General features: G+C 43.2%; 1 protein-coding gene across 1 annotated transcript in view; it reads left to right on the top strand.

Moving 5' to 3' along the window:
• PRSS56 (serine protease 56) overlaps nt 1–10296 on the top strand; it is a 47567-nt gene extending 37271 nt beyond the window's left edge. The window contains exons 12-16 of the mRNA XM_086944956.1: nt 846–1017; nt 4324–4474; nt 6784–6867; nt 7101–7207; nt 9843–10296. Of these exons, the coding sequence (XP_086801082.1) occupies nt 846–1017; nt 4324–4474; nt 6784–6867; nt 7101–7207; nt 9843–10016 (688 nt within the window). The 3' untranslated portion in view covers nt 10017–10296. The remainder of the gene's footprint in view (nt 1–845; nt 1018–4323; nt 4475–6783; nt 6868–7100; nt 7208–9842) is intronic.
• Nucleotides 10297–21224: the final 10928 nt, after the last annotated feature.

Here is a 21224-nt window from a genome sequence, read left to right as displayed (position 1 = left end):
CCCCTGTGATGAAAAGATCTCCAGCAAAAAGGCCCCAAGGGGGCCCAGTGGGTATTGCAATGCCCACCTTGTGAGAAGCGTGACCCAATGAGGAAGCATGCCACATCGGTGGGTGAGGGTCAGTGCATCCTATGACGGGTGCCATCTTTGAGCATTTGTAGCCCACCCACCTCAGTGTAGTGTCAGTGGATCAGCAGAAGCTCACTGTTTTGTGCATAGTTACTATGATCTCAAACTCAACCTTAACTTGCTATCTTTCTGAAAAAGATTCTAATGGATCTATTAAAAATACACCTCAATGCCTTTCCTTCTTCTGTCTCTCCTGGCCCTATTCTAGATGTTCTCTTCTATTTCTTTTTTTTTTTGAGGAAGTGATCAGGTCTCTCTGTCACTGGGTCCACTCTTTACCCATACTGTAAATATATAAAATTTTAGAAAATAAGTGTAACTGTTCAGGAGCTTTCCCATGACTTAAAGAATCAATAGAATCTTGTATTATATATTTACAGGTAAAGTGTCATGTATAACACCAGACAAATATATGCACCTGTACTATCTCTCTTTCACACACACCCATACTTACACCACACACCCTCATACACACACAGAAGCCACATCAGGGCATCCAGGTCTGTGCCTTTTATCCATCTTCCCTTAAAAAATGCAGGGCTTTTGGTTAGGGCTGAGATAAGCCAGTGTCATGGTCGTGGTTGATTCTCTGTCAAAAGAATCTGATAAAGATAATCACACGTTTGCTTCTAGTGCATGCTTCTAGGTGACACTGTGCTCTCTTCTATCCATGCACCAGTTTCTCACCAGTGTCCTCCACTCTCACCTTCTCCTAGGCCTTCCAAGCCTCGCGCCCTCTTCTTCGAGTCCTTGTTCCAAGGTGTTGGCCCCAGTCTGGAGGACTGGGTGAGCCACCTGAGAGGCCTCACCACTGAAGAATCAGAGGCCAATGAGATGCCACCAGATGTGGACACAGAGGGTCTGACCATGGAGAAGCAACTATTCCAGGTAACCAGAAGGACACACTGCCCTGAAAGTAAAAACTGAGAGGGACAGGGAAACCTATAAAAACACATGGACTCTAGATGATCAGAAAACAGGATATCAAGAAAAATCATTTAATAATTATAAGACTCCCTCAACTCAACTTACACACATGACCTATCATATCTGGCCTTGTATATGTTTTACTTGACTTTTGAAGCCATGCAATAATACATTAGTATGAGACATAGAACAGCAAGGAGAGAAATGCAAGTCCAAAACTTTATTGTAGATTCCAAACTCTTGCTGTGTATTTGTATGTGAGGAGGTGTCTCGTTACCCTCCATAAATAATCTACCAGACCTTTTCCATTTTTATTTATGAGAGGGAATGAATGAATGAATGAATACGTTCTTCTATAGCGCATGGCTACCCTAAGGCATCCAAGCGCTGTAAGACCTGGAAACAAGGTGAAGTCATTCAGTGAAACAGGAATGTCTTCAGTAGCTTCCTGAAGGCCAGATGATTAGTTTCAAGCCTGATGTTGTCGGGGAGAAGGTTCCAGAACTTGGCTGCTTGGAGGGAAATCTGGCGGCTGCCCATGCGTGCCCGCTTCACCCTCGGTTCTTACTGAGAAGAAACAATTATTTTAATACAGGACCAACAATGTAGTGGTGACGACAGCATTGCTTCCTTTGTTAATCCAGGAAACCAGCATGGCAAGACCTTGTTTGAAAGTGATCTCTTAAAGATTTCCTATAGACAACTCTACTAAGGCCCTGATTACGGGTTCGGTGGAGTTCCATGCAGAGATTTTCAGTGATTGGAATTCTCATGACCATGCATTGTTTATTTATATAAAAACAATGTATTTATGGGGGAGACCCACCCACGCCCCTCCCAACTTACTGTAAATGCGTGGTAAGGGCATATGTTGTAAATGCATGTATGTGGTAAAAACATGCATGGTAAAAAATGCGTGGTAAAGGCACAACGTGGTAAAAATCTCTTTGTAAAGGCTGTTTCCCATGGAATTCAACACCGTATTTCCTATTCTGAAGGGTTTAATGCTCCCATATACCAGGCGATAACTGGAACTATTTGCTTGCTTGCAGTTGTGGGGTGGGCAGAAAGCTCTTGGGGGGAAGAGGGCAGAATAGTTTTAGTGGTGATGATCATTGCCCCCCTACCGAAGAAATAAAAGTTTCCCAAGTATGAAGTGACGATGCGTTGCTGCTGTTGAAGCCAAAGTCTCATGTGATTTTACCAGCTGCGATTACCAAAGAGCAGTGGGATTGGAGAACCAGCCCATCAGGAAGAGGCCGGTGATACTCATAGAACAAGTTTAAGAAGTAAGTTCCCAAGAGTTCATTTCTGGGAGACCAGAACCCATTAAAAGAAGGGGCAGATGTTGCGTCTACATGATAGAAGCGTACGGAATTAGGGAATATATGATGATACAACGCGATCATGTTGATCACGGTATTTTACAACGCGGTTTTTACAACTCAAGTCATTTCAAATACTTGTGCTGGAGAGTGCTGGACTTAGGGACAGTACGATTCACTATTCCAGCACCAGTCTACATACAATAGGCAAGGTGTTGGATAGTAAATCGTACTATTCCTTAGCTTTCAGCGCCCTCCAGTGCAAGTCGTTGAAACGACTTGCGTTGTGAAACCCGCATTGTAAACCTACTGATGTGAAACTCCTGCATGGTAAAGGTCGTCTCCCAATGAAGACAGACCAAGGAAGTGGACATTTGAGAGGAATTACTATGAGGAGTGAGGTAGCTAACCACGGCTGCCGCCTTCTGCTGTAGACGCTGTTGTTTCCGTGCTACAAATAAAGCACGACAAAATAATCACCTGTCTCTGGTGTGGCCAGGGTTTTAAGTGTGCCGGGTCCTTCCAGGTTTCATACCTGGGGCTAATTAAAGACAGACATTGAAAAGGGTCCCTCTCAGGCCCTGTATCATTGACCTTAAGCTTACAGGTAAAAACAATGATCGATTTTTGATGATCACGTAATCTTTGTCAGAAATTTAGTCCCTGTATATATTTTCCATGTTTTACTTAATCATGCTTTTCTTAATAGTTATTACCAGGACCTTGTTATTTTATATTGTTTTCTGTGTAGTATATTGCTCTTGTGAAGTGTTTTATATTAAGCAGTCAGGGGTCATTGACAAAGGCAATAGTCCTGTCTGGTTTTAGGTGCATGTCAGTTGCTGTGTTTTATATCTGGATGCAATAACAGAAAACTCATAGAGGTACCAAAATACCAGCTGGATGGCAGACGAAGGGAATCCTTTACATTTAGTTTACATGTTTAAGCCACGCCCCTAATTACACAGACCACACCTCTTTTGGAGAACTCGCCACTGTTTTCATCTCACTTAAAGCCCTGGGTGGGATCACTTCACCCTCTCAGGGATTTACCTGCGGGACCTCAACACTGGTGTGTGGATAAAATGCAACATTTGCTTTTGGTAATCCATGAACAAATATTTTCCTAAATGCGCATCGATTGAAAGTGAAGCCACATATACTCGAGTAGAATTGCAGCCCATAGCTGCTCTATATTTATTATTGTTGTTTCTCATTACCGCTGCTAATGTCGCCAATTACAGTACCAACATAACTACTAACCATCACACTCCTACAGGTATGAACAAATCAGATTATTCCAGACCCCAAATAATATCAGAATACTACAAGCATATATTAGGCATCATATGTTAGCCATGTATAATGTATCCTTAGTAAATTAACAACTGCTGTTGTACTGATCTCTAAATTAGACAAACAGTGCCACCATGTGACAGACTTTTATAAGTGCCGGTGTTGACAATTAAGCACCAGTATGAGCACTGGGAACCACCTTCTCAAATTGAGCACTGCACAGTTGACAAACTTATTTTTGTAGTATAAATTTACAGCATAGCAAAGTGGGTGAATGTGTGCTTACTGCACCTATATATATATATATTGCCAAACAAATGCTACTTTAGTTCAGTTTTGTTTTCTGTTGTCAATCTACCTGTGTAAACTCAATTTTCTGATTAAAATATCACAGCATCATCCTGTATTCCATACAGATGTAATGCAAAAGTGGTTTAATATAAAATATGACAGAATACTGGAAAACGCCTCTAAATGCTAACAAAGTTCTATAGATACAGATTTGGGGGTTATGCTAAGTTTTTAGAATAATATTAGAAGCTCCCGACAAGGGAAAGTGCTTTCGATTACAAAATAAATTATGTAATTGAGTATGGATGTTATGAAACAAAGGGAATCACAGAGTAAAATGCTTCTTGCCTCATAGGTGGATGATACGTCACTGGAAGAGCTGAAAGGACAGGGATGGCTGAGCATCCATAGATTGAGGCAGGAACTGACTACAGAAGGACTCACGGAAGATGTCGGCCATCTTGAAACGCCAGCTCCAGAACAGTTGGACATCCCCGTTCTCAACGGTAAGGTTTGTTCTTTGGCAGTTTTAACAGGAGGTAGCAACACACTGCATACCAGAGGCAGAACCCAGATCTAATCAATCTGTAAGAATAAAATCCGGCATTGCAGGAAATGTTTCCTCAGTCTCTCAGACTCACTGTACATAGCATTCTGTCCCTGGCAGTCCTAGTCCTGCGGCACCAGTGAGGTGGGATTCAACTGCAAAATAAAAAAAATAGACCCTGTGAAATGCCTGTTTCCTTACTGGACATGACCTTAGGGATTGAGGCAGGATATCAGGGTCAAGGGACTCAAGGGGTCCTTTAATATTTGGTGCAGTGGGGGGTGACGTAAATTGGCAGTACTTCTCCTGCCCTGCTTGGAGATTGGAGAAGGAACATGTGTCTGCTCATGGAGTCTCAGCCTAGCTTCGCTATCAGAAACCCTTGACCTGGTGGAAGTTCTGGAGCTTGAGCCATGTCCAGGGCACGAACAGCAAAGAAGGACTAATGCAAGTGACCCATAGGATAAGGGTGCCACTTTACAATGTGATGCCACGCGTTCACCTAAGCCACTCTGGATTCTTTTAATTAAGAGTAATGTTTTAGATACTCAACATGGGTCTGGGAAGTATTCTATGTCGCAGTCTAGTGAGCCAGGTTTGTGGATCTACCAACTGGTGAAGGCGGAGAAAGGAGCATCACTCCACCTCTATTTGCATCAGTATCTGAGAGGTGCCCTTGAGCATTAACAGGCACTATATATGGAACCTGCTCTCGACACCAACTACAACAAGGTGGGAAAACATCACCAGCTCCATAGGATGACCATCAGTGATTTGTTCGCTGTGTCCACAAGTCCGATTACTAATCAATCTTGCCGAGCGGGGATGGTGAGATGTAGCGCAGGGTTACCATATTGGTGCCACTGCTCTTTGGATTTATGATTTTCAATCCTCAGAAAAAAAAGAAAGCAGAATAGCCAATGGGATTTGTAAGAGTGCCTTGCCAAGCACAGGGCGAGGGTGCAGGGATGCAATAAGACGAAAGATTTAACCTGGGTGTCTTCCTGTTTAGGGATACTGCTGAGCCTCCCAATCTGGAAGACATAATTTAAACACAAAGCAAAGACATTGTATACTTCCTGGCTCATGTGTCTGGTGGGCCTTAGTAAATGTTTTCTAGACTAAATTGAATTACAAAACAGTCGTATAAGATGCGCTGAGATGTGCTGGACAGTGTGAGGTGAGATACAAAGAGGGGGCACAGAGTAAGACGTAAGAAACGTATAAGCAACAGGAGTAAACCCATAGACCTAGTTGAGATCTGGGTGAAGTAGTGTATATGAACTACAATATCTCAACTGGTATTATTTTCGAGTCTGGTAGGTAAGTATGCACAAAACATTGCAAGAAAGGAAGGTAGGAAGACTCATATTGTAGTTAAATGTGCCAAAGGCATCATATATTGAATGAATACAAGAGAGAACATGAACTTAAAAGGGTACGGACAAATTGGGAACAGTTATTACAGCACTGTAAACAATACATACGTAAGTGACCCGACGAACTATGTGCACACAAGTACTCGTGACACTCTAGGCGCCGCCTATCGCTGTTTCATTTGTCACCTGCGCCGTCCACTAGCACTTGTGTGCACATAGTTTGTCGAGTTACTTACATATTCATTGCTTTCCAATTTGTCCGTACCCTTTTAAGTTCATGTTCTCTCTTGTATACATTCAATATATGATGCCTTTGGCACATTTAACTAAACTATGAGTCTCCCTACCTTCCTTTCTTGCAATTTTTTGTGCATGCTTACCTACCAGTCTCGAAAATAATACCAGTTGAGATATTGTTGTTCATAAGACATAAGATGGCATTGAACAGTAAGTGAGCTGAGAGTGATAGGAAGTGAGCTGAGAGTGATAGGAAGTGAGCTGTGGATGACAGTGAGTTGAGAGTGATAGGAAGTGAGCTGAGAGTGATAGGAAGTGAGCTGAGAGTGATAGGAAGTAAGCTGAGAGTGATAGGAAGTGAGCTGAGAGTGATAGGAAGTGAGCTGAGAGTGATAGGAAGTGAGCTGAGAGATAGGAAGTGAGCTGAGAGATAGGAAGTGAGCTGAGAGTGATAGGAAGTGAGCTGAGAGTGATAGGAAGTGAGCTGAGAGATAGGAAGTGAGCTGAGAGTGATAGGAAGTGAGCTGAGAGATAGGAAGTGAGCTGAGAGTGATAGGAAGTGAGCTGTGGATGACAGTGAGTTGAGTGATGAAAGGACATTAACACTGAAGAACTCTCATAAGATTCTTTTTGTATGTGTGACTCTCAACAGAATCCAAGCTCCTTGGAAGACCTACTCAGAGACAAAAAAGAGAAGCAGCTGGGGTTCTTGTGGACAGAAAGAAGGACTTAACAGGTACAGAGAGTCACGCTAACATTAATGCAAACTACACATGTGCTGAGCACACCCCTTCCCTGCCACATGATCAGGTTAACCTTTCTGGTAAATACATTTCCTTTAGAATACCTTCACGTCAAATTTTCTGGTGGATCTTCTGAAAATCAGGACAAAGCTGAGTGCATTAACTGATGTTAATTGACTTCAATGACATTCTCTTACTGAATCCAACTTGTCCTTTTTCTGTCCAGCCTGCCAGGCTTTGAACGAGTCTGAGGAGCATGTCGCTGCCCTCAAGCAGCAGTACCGGTGGATCCTGCAGGTTCCTGAGTCCGAACTGTCCATGGTCTTCCTGGAGGTGGGTAACTGCGCTGAGCAGGGTCATATGCCCATTTCACCCATCACCAGGTTCCCAGAGAACTTAAATACATAGAGAAGTTTCCCCAGAAATGGTGCCTAAAGATTTGATATTGTTGCTCTACAATTTCACTCTTTTTCCAGTATTATCACAAATCCTGAAAATTCAAGGAGACCATTTGGAATTTTGAACCAGGAAATGCAAATTTACAGCCAGAGAAGGCTGAATACCATTAGGTTTTAATCCTGTCTTAATCCAGAATCAATTCTTCATAAACCATGCCCTATAGGATGGTTGACCATGTCATTAAAACCCAATGGTGAGCGTAAACACCTGGTGGAAGAGTAGCAGCTATCTCACCCTCAAGCCGGCTGAGATCGCAGTGCTTCAACTCTGCTCCATCGCACTGGCAACCCGCAGTGCACCCTAAGGGACTTAGTTACAAGCCGCTTGCGCCTCCAGTGCGTCTCTTTTTCCCATATAAATAGTGATGCTCCGGCGGCGCAAGGGGTTTATAAATTAGCCCCTGAGTCCTATGTGATGGCCCTGCCTTTGGCGAAGGTGCACGTAAGATCATCGTGATTTCACTCCTGCCTCACTTTTTGCACACTTATCATGGGGAGACTTTGGAAAGAAGCACCTTCCACTAGTCGGGATAGTGAACTGCACTTACTTCTTAATCAAGCTATGACCCTCTCAAGATGTTGCCACCGAGGAACCCACTAAATGGTGTTCTTGAGAGTCAACATCTACACAACCCTTTAGTAGAAGTTGGTAAAATCGTATAACTTTTTGCACGAGTAATAGTTGTAATTTTCATGAAAATTACTCACATTACATGAATTACGCTTGGTTCTTATGCTCAAAATTCACCCAATATACTCTCTTTTTATATTGTCCATCCAGCTTCTAAAGTCACGCAGTGAATGTTGCTATGGCAGTCCATGCAGCCGAGGCATTTTCTGCTCTCTAGACATTATCTGCTTGAACAAGCCTTCCGTGAGTGAAAATTAAATAGACAAAATAGGTGGTGGAAAAATATAAACTATACAAAATACGCATAACCTGAAAACCAGAAAAGAAAAAAAAAAAAAACACCCAGTCTTTTCCCTATCATAAAACCTACATGGACTGTTGCAAATTACTGAGGAGGGTTTTTTCCACTGGAAAGGCTATTATGAGGGCATATTAGCAAGCCGCAGCAATAATTATCGCTGAACACGCTTAGCGCATTTTTTACTATCGCTTGAAATTATTGCCAGGCTAGCGCTGTATCAACAACGCTTATCGCTTTGGTGATAATATTTCCATCGATAGCGAGTGATATGGGGCAACATCGCTGGAAAACTAGCGATAATCCAGCAAAAATGGAGATAAGCTTGATGATAGGGCCCTGTGGCCTCAACCCTAGAATCCACCTCCCATAGTAAACATGGTGTAGTCAAAAAACACCAGACGTTAGGGTGCTTAGCGTAAAATTTGAATATCGCTTGGCGGCTCCGGGGCATGTTGTAAATATCGCGAAGCTGGCTCAGTGAAGTTTACCCATGCAGTGTAGTCAGGCACGCCTACTTTGCATCTCATTAGCGATGCGAAGTTAGGCGTGTTGGAAACGGGTGCTAAGTCAGCAAAACACACGTGAGCGTGTCCTTGTTAATAAAGCAAGAAAATTATCGCCGCTTTTCGCCCGAAAACGGATGCTAAAGCGGCGATAATTTGATCGCCAGCCCTTGCTAATATGCCCCATGGTTTTTTCAGCTACTTCTTGTATTTCTCCTGTTTTTTTAAAGAACTGTATTTCATCATTAGGGTAACGATCTATGTCCTGGAGATTCCATGCATACTATAAATGAGATCAGTTCTCTTGTTTGCCAAGCAGCTTGGGTGCCTATTGATGGCCAGTGTGACTACAGTGCCTCTTTTTGTGCTTCTGTAATTGGCCTGGTCGAGCTCTCTTTCCTTCGTTTCTCAGGATCTTGATAATCTACTCAACAAAGCCTGTTTTATTTGCTGCATTAGTGTTGACTCCTTTCTTATCTCTTCTACCTCCTTTGTTGCTCTCGCACCATATCCACACATCCTCACAAATTCTTGCTGTCTCACAATTTCTTGGTCCAACATGAAGGCTTCTTGCTCCATCTGGGACCAATAGTCTTCTCTTTGCTTCCACCTTCGTCTTTCTCGGTTTCAGTGCCTCTTATTCCTTATCTCACTTTTACTTGCCCTTCCTTACTTTTCTATCACTTGCCTTCACAGTTTCTTGCTTACTCTGTCAGTTCCCAAACTCTTATATCTTTTTGCGTTCTTATCTCTCTTACTCGCTGTCATTTGTTTTCACATCACAGTCATCACTCAGAACATTGTTCATTCACACATTCCCATATTTTTGCTCATCTCCCCATACCTTTCTCGCTTTTTTATTTGATATCTTGCACATACGCCCCACTTCTCTCCTCCTAGGTGCACCTCCTTTATTCCTTCTCAATGCGCTCTCACATGTCCCTTGTCAAGGCTTGATGTTTATCATGTTCTATCTCCTCACTCTTGCTGTCTCTGGATGTCCATCATTCGTCTCTTGCGTTCCTCCTCGCTCCCGGCAGCACCGCTGACTCAATGACTCCTCTCTCTCTTCCAGATCCTGATAGACCTTGGCTCGAAGAATGGCAAAGGGCTGTTCCGGGCACGAGCCAAAGCAAAAGTGGCCGGTAAAGCTATCACCTTCAACAGCCTGGTGGGCCTGGAGAAGGACTCGTTGGACCGCAGTGTGCCGGCACTCATTGCCGCAGCTCTCGATGCGTTCAAGACCTAATCGGCCACATCTGCTGGGAAGAGAAGAAGCCGTAGTCTGGATCAGATCCAAGATCGATGCTTCGAGCACCAAAGAAACCAAAGAAAGGCCAACGCCATCCATGTTCCTGGCCTTTGCTAGTCGATTGGAGGGCTGCTTCCATGATGCGCCAAGGAACGGACAGTCGACGTAAAGTCCGATGATGTCTGAGCTGGCCAAGGCTGATGCAAAGAGAGTCTATGGAGGTTGCCATGTGTATCCTCATCACTTGAACAGAAACCAGGGAAGAAGATGAAGGCTGTCGTGGAGGTGACAATTCAATCCACCTTCTTTGTTCAATTGCCGATTAGGACAGGAGTCTGGACTGGTGAAAATAATGCTTTATTGATGTTCTTATTGACCTTTGACCTGACCAAATTTGCTCTTCAAGGAATCCTGCCTGCTGTGCAGTCAGTGAGAGGAAGGCGTACAGCCCCAAGCTCACCTGAGGCCGCACACTGCCAAGGAGACTCAGATCAGGTTCTAGAAGCCCTTGAGGGCAATTTTTGAGAACATTCAAGAAACAGGCGGTCAATGGCCAGGAGGCCAGAAATGCAATGGACTTGACACATTGAGGAGGATTCATCACATGGTCCCGTGACCTTGACTCCAAACCTCAGCGTGTAAGACGTTCTTCATGACCGTATGCAACAAGACCTACGCAGCTGCATGGTGATGCGCCACATTCTCTGGTTTACACCAGGATTGTCTTTACGATGGCTCTCCACAACATTGCAGGTGGGATGAAGCGTAGAATAGTCGTATGATGTTCTCAGTTAATGTGGGCTTATGTGAAAGGAATCCTTACACCATTATATCAGAGTATCTTACCCACCCAATCTCTAGCAGGTCTTGAGTAGAGTGTCTGAAGCAGCTGGTGATAGGCACCTCATATTATGCTTCTTAAGCAAGAGCCAATGGATGCCGTAGATTTAAATTGCTTCCAGAAGGCCACCAATGAAAGTTGACGTTTATGCAGGATCGCTCCACTTGTTCAACCAATGGAAAGTAGGCTTGCGCCATGTCTTTTGTAGGCCGAATCATTGGCAGGCCTAGCCATTGGTTACCTGTATGCCCGAGCTACTGCAGGCACCATGACTGAGCAACAGCGAAGGCTGTAGTGTCAGCCCCTGAGAAGAAGGCGGAGTCTGTAGGTCCACCAGTCACTGGCATGAGTAACTATATGTCTATGTGGTCTAACAAAAAAGGCCTGCAGCCTTTGGAGCGAGGGTAGCTTTATGTGCTGTCTTTAGATATCTCATCATTAACTCTTTCCTCATAGGAAGGATGCATCATTCCCTCGTTCATCTACTCATCGCACTGTGCGAGCGGACATTTGGTGGATGACATGAGATGGATGTGTCTGGTGAACAGATGAAACGGGTGCTCCCCTCAGGAGCCACCCACTACTTGAATCTACTCAGTAGCGGCTGGCACACGTAAACGCAGTGGGGCTGTGTGGGAGCAGGGGGAAGTCGACAGACGACAGAATAGGTATAATTAAATAAATAAATAATAACTATTCCGTCGTATGTCGTCTTCCTCCCTGCCGCGCCCTGCCGGCCCTCGCTTCACCACATGTCCCTGTGCCGCCACCGCTGAACCTACATCAGGGGTTTCCTTCCTTTTCCATGCCTCGCATCCTTAGGAAATGTTTGATTAATGTTCACCCCCCCCTACAAAAGTGTTTAAAATGCAAATATAAATGATGTCATATACCTTCCCTCTTTGACGGACCCCCTGAAATGCCACCAGATACCCCCTGGGGGTGCGGGCACCCCAGTTTGGGAACCTCTGATCTACATTCCGCGATGGCCAGCGATGCCCGCCCGTCCGAGGGCGGAGCCCCGGCTAGAAACCTGCACTTCACCACAAGGGGTGAGAGTCCATTACGTGGCAGGTGACGCATCACGTGGGCGTGGCGTCTCATTCTTTCCTCCGCCCTGTTTATACTGCATCCCTGGGACATGTCTATGGTGTTGATAAGTGCCGTCAATGTTGTACTCCCATATTAAATTTGTTTGTCTTTCTTTCAGTGTCGAATTTGACTAATGCAATAGAAATTAAAATGTATTCCTACAGACTTTTGCAGTTGCCCATGTAATAGTGAGTCGGCGGTCTCAGACCAATGCCATGTTGATCGGTTTGCACAGGACTAAAAACACACTGGTGCTAGGTGACCTTGATGGACACATTCTCAGCCGAGAGGCCAAGAACCGAATGTGCAGGATGTACCTACCACTTGGCCTACACTGCTTCCTTAATGCAGGATGGCATCAAGCAGCTGCAGTGACTTATCCTTTCATGATCACTAAAATCTCACCATAAAGTTCACTCAAGTGCCTAGACGTGGTTCTGTGAACAATGAGCGCCTTGAAAAAATGTATCAGATTAGGAGCACAGAACCTTCCATATCGATTAACCTTAACTGCCAACATCCATGAGTTAAGGCGTCTGATTTTCTGAAAATTGATTGTTTTGTAAATTATTCAGGTTGCATTAATTGTTAAATATGTATATAAGAATATATCAAGCACAGCATGTCCTTGAAACCCGCTTTCTGTCAGTAACTTATGGAGTGGCAGTGCCTGATGTCATGTCTTCCCTATTTGTACATAGAATTCTCATATTTGTGTTTTTGTACACTTTCACCTACAATAAAGATCTTACTGTGAAACAGAAAGGAGTCTGTAATTTGGTTTTTTCGATCGGTTATAATTAGGACTCCCTGTTTTATTGTATTTATATTTACAACATTTCCATCTGTATTTATCCATATTTATTTTTCAGTTATCTTGTTGGTATTTATCCATATTTATTTTGTATTTTAATAATAAATGGAGTCATAATATGGTGTCTTTCCACATTTATTTAACTGATAGATATGCACTGTTACGTTTTAGCAAATTAAGCAGCCATTATAGCAGAACACAACACCCACATGTGACTGACTATTTAAAGAAAACCCATCCTGTTGTTTAGCTCCCTATGCTGTTGCTCTGTTCAGGTGTTGGTTTGGAATTCATAAAAGACAGTGTCAAAAATCACTCACAAAAAAGCACAATTTTCTGTATTTTTCTGCTTTTAAAAATAAATACAGACAAGAAACACATTGTTTTCTGTCTGTATTTACCTGTAAAAATCAGAAAAAATTGAAAACTGGGAGCCTTAGTTACAATTGAGGCTAACTCCAACGGAGGCTGACCAGAGCAGTTTTCTAGCCTGTCAACAAGTAACATATTTAGGATTCGTGCTCTTTGAATATGCAGAGATTTTTTTGGGGAGAACATGAAATATGAAACAGTGACAGACAAGTCTGCTGTGCCGTCAAGCCCCCTCTGGGCCAATAATTTTTAAATCCACAGGCAAAATTAGTTTGCCATGTATACACCTCTCCCAGTATCAGGGTAGTTTTCCTAATATTTGTTGCAGTCTTGGCCCTCTTGTGGCCTTGACTGGTAGTGCTGAAGAATATATCTATTTTGAAATGTAGTTCACTCTTGTTTACATAACAATTCCTATTTAGAAAGCCATCCGCTTAGCTGCTGTGCTTACTCGCCCCACTCCCCTTTCCCACAAGTGTTGTGATATTTATTTCTGATGTTTGAGGCAATTCAGTCTAAAGCCTTCTTATCTTTTTCACATGAGGTATCAGGTTAAATGTGTTTCCTTTTTTACCATACCTTGGGCATTCTAAGGGTAGCCAGGATTAATGGATTCCCCTTCAGGGAAATGAGAAAATAACCAAAATGTAGCATTTTTTATGGGGAAAAGTGGTGTGCAACAATATATAAGTAGGTGTTTTCTAAAAAATAGCATCAACAGTAGGTCTTCAGTGTTAAAATCACCATGTTCTGGTGTTCACCAGGAGAAACCTACCCAACCCAGACATTTATGAAAACTGGACACCATGTGGGGTCAAGGGTGAAGTGATTTGTCATTGATCCTACCATCTTTTTTTGAATGTCTTGCTAATATACATTTTTGGCAAAAATCATACATTTAGCTCAGGGAAAGTTTAAGAATCTTAGGGGATCTGCAATGTTCCTACCACCCAGCATTCCCACACTTCTCACAATAAAAAAGGTTCTCCACGTGTGGGGCTGGCTCTGTTACCTGAGACAAGAACTTACCAAGTCAGTGACCATGTGAAGGCCACATTGATAATACATTGACTTCATATGGTCATTGCTTTTATCCATTCCCATCATAGGCAATTGGCCCAACAACACAACTGGAGCACCATTTTTATCTGGAGAAGTGTGGAGACTTTGGATGCTGGGCGTTGCGTGGATCCCCACGGCTTTAGGAACAGAAATGAGATGAACATTTCTTGATTTTAGCCAAGGTTTGATGTTTGCAGAGTGTTCGGGGTTGGAAAATGCAATGGGGGCCAGTGCTTCGTTTGAGCTATTGGTTGCAGGTGGGACCAGCACTTATTTTTCTTCATCAGACTTTGACCAAGAGCAAGAGAGAGAAAACTCATATTAGGGAAATAAGGAGGAAGAGAGGGACAAGGAAAGAAAGCAGGGATGAAAAAGAACTCGGAAGAGCGAAATCAAAGGGTAGAGAGTGTCTGTTGTTGGATGAAAGAGGCAAGAGGTGGAATCAAGACTGTGCAGCATTAGTATTTCTCACCCCCCACCTTCCATAGTGCAAACCCTCGCTTCTGAGCACTTATTCGTTTACAAATATAGCACTGGTGGGAACCATGCAAGTCACACAACCCTGGACTTCCCTCTGTGTTTAGATTTACAAAATGTCAGGGGTTGTTATTGTTCCCTCTGAGCTGGCTGATACAGGCATACAATACTGCAGGCATCACAGACGACAATTTGGTATGGGAACGTGCAAGCATTCTAGGGGATTCTGAGTTTCATTGTCCTAAAGTCGCCTCTAGCCCAGCAGTTGTGAAAATACACGAAGCTCAATGTTCATAAGTGACACTGGCGTCAATGTGGGGACTAACTGTAGGATAACCCTTTAAGTGCCTTTCTCACTGTAGATTTTTCCTGTCCTAAGAGACAATGGGGTTGAAATTTACTAATAATTTGTGCTGGGTTTGTGTCCAAAACATCACACCAACCTGGCACAATCTCTTATATTGGGATTTACACTCTAACGTACAGTCAGGACTTGCATTGGAAAGTTGCCAAAGTTACCACAAAGTTCCAAAAGTGCTAAACTAAGTGCTATTTTATGCTACTTTCATTTCAAGGAAGTATCCCATGCTTGGTACAAGGGCGTTCCCTCCCAAATGTCCATGTGTTTTGATGCAAATTCCTATCTACCATTTGTAGACAGGGATTTGCACTGAAACATTGTGAGTCCTCTGGGTAGGTGTAACAATGGAGCAAATTTTCAAAGTCTCTACACTTGTACAGAACACGGACAAAGTGTGAAAAGTATTAAAGTATGTCAAATCATAGTTTTTGTACATGAAGGGTATGCCTCAGTTACAAAACCTATGCTTGATAGACCCACACACCCTTGTTCCAAAACAAAATGTTAATTACTTTTAAAATCTCATGTGTATGACATTTGGAATGCACATGTGCAGGGGAAGTAATGCAACAGACTTATTGGACACCTACATTTCTAAGAAACCATTCTAATAAATATTGTACACCACCCCCTACTCAAGTGCAGACAAATCCACGACTTAAGTACAGACTCAAACCTGTTGGATTTAGCACAAGATGTGGTAAAAGGTTCAAAGAGCAAAGGCTATTAACAAAATAATCTCAAGTGAATAAAAACTCAAAATGTACAGTTAATAAAACGTTTGCATATTAGAATACTGAACCCAAAACCCATTGTTTGTAAGTGGTGAGGCAACATCAAGGCACCAACTAATTTGCTGGCCATTCACATTCCTTTCATGCACTACAGACAAAGCCATTCACTGAAGCAGCAGACCCAACACAACATAAAGTGTGTATCAACAAATTGTCATTCAAGGATTCATCACATCCATATGCCCACAAAATTGAAACAGCATTCACACCCCCAGTCACCCAGTGATTGGCCAACTTAATAGAAATATACCTCCAGCAAACCACTATATAAATATTGCCAGCCAATAACTACATATACTTCAAGCCAACAGCCTCACATACCCCCAGCCAACATCCACACATTCCACCAGCAAACAGCCACACATATTGCCAGTAGTAATAGTAGTGGGTGCTGTGATCTGTGTGTCACTCCTATGGTGGCATCTGCTGTCTACCTACATGTGATCAATAGGCAAGGAGACATACGCTACGCTTTGACTGGCTCTTCGTGCCTCTGTCTCATTTGAAGTTGTCACTAATACGGTGCAGGTACTAGGGGCAACTCTACTAACACCAACGATCACATTACAATCTTCTCTACGACCTTGTACCAACCGCCATGACGGCATTATCCTTGACTTTCCCAGATGATACCTCCCCGCCCTTCTGGGCTTCCCACCCAGGAGCTGAGACTACCTTGTATAACGACTCTACCTGTTTTTATCCCAAATTTATCCGGAACTTGAGACTGCCTGTTTTTCCTGCACAATGTACATAACCCTTGTATCCCTTTGATATCCTCCCCTCCTATGCCCTTTGTATACCACCCCCTCAATCCTGTAAAGCGCTCTGATACCCTCACGGGTCTGCTTCGCGCTCTATGAAACCTTAAAACAAATAAATAAATAATAAATACAAACCCATGGCAGGATGCTTAGTCTCAGGAAGACTAGTTTTTCATGCACATTTTACACACTTTTATTCTACATCTAACTTTTCCCATTGCATGGTAGTAAGATGACTGTGTCTGAGGATGTCTTTGTTGGCCCATAAATCAGCCAGTGGGAACATAACTACATAACAAACCCCCCCCCCCCCCCATTGTATCTGCGGAAGGAGCCTAACCCGCTGTTAATTCGAAAGCTCCTAAAAACCGTTCTTTTCAATGATTGTACCTAATCCTCTCCTTGCCTGTCTGACTGTGTTAGTCCGCAGCGCTGGGAGGTCTCAGGGTAGCCATTGCGCTATATAAATTCTATTTAATTCATTATTTCATTCATTTAAAAACTGGGGTAAACATTCAAGGACAGACACTCTTCAGTTTCCACAGGAGCACTTCCAGAAAGACTAAGGGGGTTTGTCACATAGAATACTCTATCAAAACGCAGTGGATTACCTGTCCTCCATCATCTGCAGTGCATTGATTGTAATTCACTTGTAACTTGCAGTCAACATTTTGACAGAGATTGAAGGCAGCAAGCAGGCCACAAGTATGACGTATGTGATTGGAGGTGGGTATAGGAATCTTGGGTCCCTCCTACCTTGACCATCTGTCCTCTATGTACAGGGGATTCTTATGAAAGCAAACTTAGGCTGAGCTCTGATGACTTGTTCATGTCTCTGTGTCACTCAAGGTCCCAACTAATACTATGTGGGTGCCCTGTGCCAAGGAACTTAGGAAGACTTGTCTTTCCTGCACCATTAGCACACACCCTGCATTAAATCAAACTCCATCCAAGGTATAGTGGTAAGTTGGGTAAGGGGAGCTTAGGATGCCCTGCTTCTCATTACTCAGACAGTGTGAGCATATCTGCATTTTAAAAGTGGGGGAAACATGCTAGGGCAGACTCTGCAAAGTTCCCTGAAGAGCACTTCCAGAGAGACTGCGGGTCAATAGGGTTGCTTAGACAATGTACTAAGTCAAAACATGGCAGAAGTCCTGGCCTCTGTTATGTGTTGTTCGTTGACTGTAAAGCACTTGTCATACAGTGGACTGAGCATCTGGCATGTTTTGCCATAATATGAAGGTGGCAGGTAAATCTCAAGCAAGACACACGTGTACATATTTACTGGATTCAATAAAGACAGTTTAGTAAGAAAAGCAGTCTTGAATTATGATACTTTTTTGGTTGAAAACTAAAAGAAAGAGTTTTTCACCCTTGTTGGTGCAGCCAGTGCTGTGTATCTCTGTGCATCAGGGCAAAGTGAGTGCTGGAGTGTGAGGCAGCATGCGCCCACCCCCCCCCTTCCTATTTGAAAAGGGTCCCTTGAGCTAACGAGCTGATGAGCTCCGGTTGATGCACCTGTGCCCAGCGAGTGGTACCGAGACCTGAGAAGACTTTGGGCAGCATCCCCAGCACCCCCCAAAAAAGTGTTGTTCTCTACTGAAGAAGGACACTTACTCTGAAACACGTGTCTAGAGATACACAGCGCCCGCTGCACCAACAAGGGTGAAAAACTAAAGTCTGACACCGAAGAAAGTGTTATTATGCACTGCATTTATTATGATGCATCGGGGCAAAGTGAGTTCTGGAGTGTGAGGCAGTGTGAGTCCATCCCCCTCATATTTGAAAAAGTTCTACATATGGCTGCATCAGGTCCTAAAGTAGATTTTTTTCTTTAAACCATTTCGACTGAAAATGAGGGTTAAATGCAGGAAGTAAATGTGCTTTACCTGGCTTCAGATGGTCTCTGTAGCCTGTCTGGATGACAGCTTGTTTCCTGAGGGTAAGCTCCATGGACCATCCATATAAACTCTTTTTTTTTTGTGATGTATTTAATTCTCTTTTGTGCTGCCCTATATAATGATCCCTCCTCAGTTTGCCTGTCTTGTATACAGACATGTTTCCTATATACTCTCATACTGATTTACCAAGTGAAACATACATTTCGAAAATTGGATTTATCACAAGTTTCTAATTTATCTCTTGAGTCAGAGCGTACAGTAGTGTTTTTTTTGCGTACAGTGGGACAAGGGGTCAAATATAAACTAGTGGATGAATTGAGTATGACCAGGATCATGGCTTCCACACATGACTGGGAAAATCGTCATGTGACATCTTGCTGTTTCATTTTCCCTCACTCTCCACTTCACAAACATATAGAAATAATTCACTTCAGGCTATAAACTACATAAAAACAATCCTTGATCATATATGGTTGAAAATAACACAGCATGGTTCCAGATAAAAGAATGATATTGGACATTTATTTAATCCCCTCCTAGAGTTACCGCCTGTCTCAGAATAAAAATACCAACTCTTGTGTTTACGTTTCAGACTCTAAGAGGGCCAGGAGTTGCAACGTGAACAGTATTTTGTGAAATATTGTCTGCTTTCTTTTTAACAATGGTAATTCTGCCCCTGCATACTTTAACAATAAGTTAGGAATCGCTTAGACAGCTCTAAAACACTTTTGAACTGATTCCTTATTGTATTTTTTTCTTCAACTTTATTTTTTGAATGCAACACATATGAACGCTTGCTGATGTTTCATACTTTTTTCACCGGCTTCAATACAGAAGTATTGGCCTTGTCTGTAAAGTTCTGGCCATGTGGCTACCTGATAGCCACGCCACCCTAAGACGTGTCTCTGCTGACTATTGGCAGAACAGCCTGTTCGGCCCTGGGGTGTCCTTTCATCAGCCTTTGTGTGTTACTTTTTAGATGCTATTCGTTTTGACAAATGCAACCCAGCGCAGGCTTATAATACACTATTGTCATTTGAAACCTTATCACAGGGTTTCTGGTCATGAGGATGACTCGTGTTTTGGCCCTGGGACACGCCAGCCTGACTCGGCTGTCTCTGGGGGTCTGGCAGCTTGCTGGCCCACCTCCGGTGCTATGCGGCTCCCGTTTGAAATGAATACAAGAATAACGCTAGGTAGGCATGGTCCGCGGCCTATCCCACTCTGTACTGTGCTCAGAAAAGGGACTGGCATCGCCATATCCCCAGTGACTTAGCAAGGTCAGGTGGAATCCGGTGCAGAACATTTCTTGTCACCCCCGGCTTGACAAAATGGCAAAAACATGTGTTTAAAACACATATTTTGCCATTTGTCACCCCCCCCCCCTCCCTCAGTGATGACACCTGAGGCGGCCTGCACCGACCGCACCCCCCTTCCTACGCCACTTCATCTTCCAAAACCAAAAACTCTGTTCTCTTTTTAGGTCGAGCCTGATCAACCTGTTGTATCCTCTTCTTTGGTTTCTGGAAAACCCACCAATTGCCATTGTTTTGTTATTGTGCCAATCAACAATGCTGGACTTCTATTGGTCCATTTCTCTCAAATGTCCCTCTTTTGGGAGCCTGTTTCAGCTGAGGCGATTTAACTAAGGGATTGTTTCTGTTGGCCAGCCTCCTCCTTGCACAGCGCGCGATGGCCCCTCCTCCCCTCTGGGCATTGAAGCTCTACAGAGAAACACCAACGAACCGGAAACACATAGGCTTGTTTTAAATGTTTACATTCCTCTGTCGCTCATCAGTGCTTGTTATGCTTTTATTTATTCTGGGCAGACAAGGAAAAGTCCTCTACTTGCCCTACATGTAGTTTTGCCTCCCTCTAGTGGCAGGCATGTTTTCTACCCGCTCTGCACACAAGAGAGAAAAGTCTTAACCCCTTCCATGCGTTTGTCCGCCAACGGCCGTCGCGAGCACTACCTCCCTAGTGCTGCACACGTCCAGTGGCCGACGTGGACCCGCCCACTCCGCTAAACCCTGCACCGCAGCAGAATTGTCGCCGAGGTTAAGTGGATATGGAAAGGTTTCTTGTTCGTATCCCTTAAATGTTGTTGAAATGTAGCTACAGTAACAGTAGAGGGACAACAAAAGGGACAACATCTGTAGCGCTCAAAACGTTTTAATAAAAAGTGAGGCACTATCCACCACGAGCTGCACTGCTGAACGCAAATGCTTATTAAATATATGACAATGGAGATTAGCTGTGAATAATTGAATTAAAGGGAGTCGTCCATTGACTTGTAAAAACATAAAACCTGAAGGAATTGTGCTTCGTCCTTATTAAAATGTAGCAGTGACACATTATAAAATCTAACAAGTAAGGGTGTGTCACAACACAGAAAAAAACACAAATATAATTAAAAAGAAATACAATGAAGAATGAAATAAACATGTTTCGTATGACTTGTGACTGTTCCTTTTCCTAAACAAGTATTTCACAATTTACAAATCGCTTGAAGCAGCTGTGCTGTTATCATTTATCAGCATGTTGTGTAGCTTATCTGGAACATGCCATTGTCTGAAATATATTATAATCAGTATTATGACTTTAAGTATCAGTGATAGTACTAGTGCGAAGGTAATGGTGTCGACAAAAATTGGAAGGTGATGCCATTACCCAATCACAGGCTGGATGTATAATGCTAAGGACGTACACATTTTTCAAACACAGCTC

The sequence above is a fragment of the Lissotriton vulgaris genome, chromosome 11, assembly GCF_964263255.1.
Source record: "Lissotriton vulgaris chromosome 11, aLisVul1.2, whole genome shotgun sequence".
Classification (NCBI taxonomy): domain Eukaryota; kingdom Metazoa; phylum Chordata; class Amphibia; order Caudata; family Salamandridae; genus Lissotriton; species Lissotriton vulgaris.
Note: the sequence above shows the minus strand (reverse complement) of the source record. Positions and strands in the feature narration are given on the sequence as shown.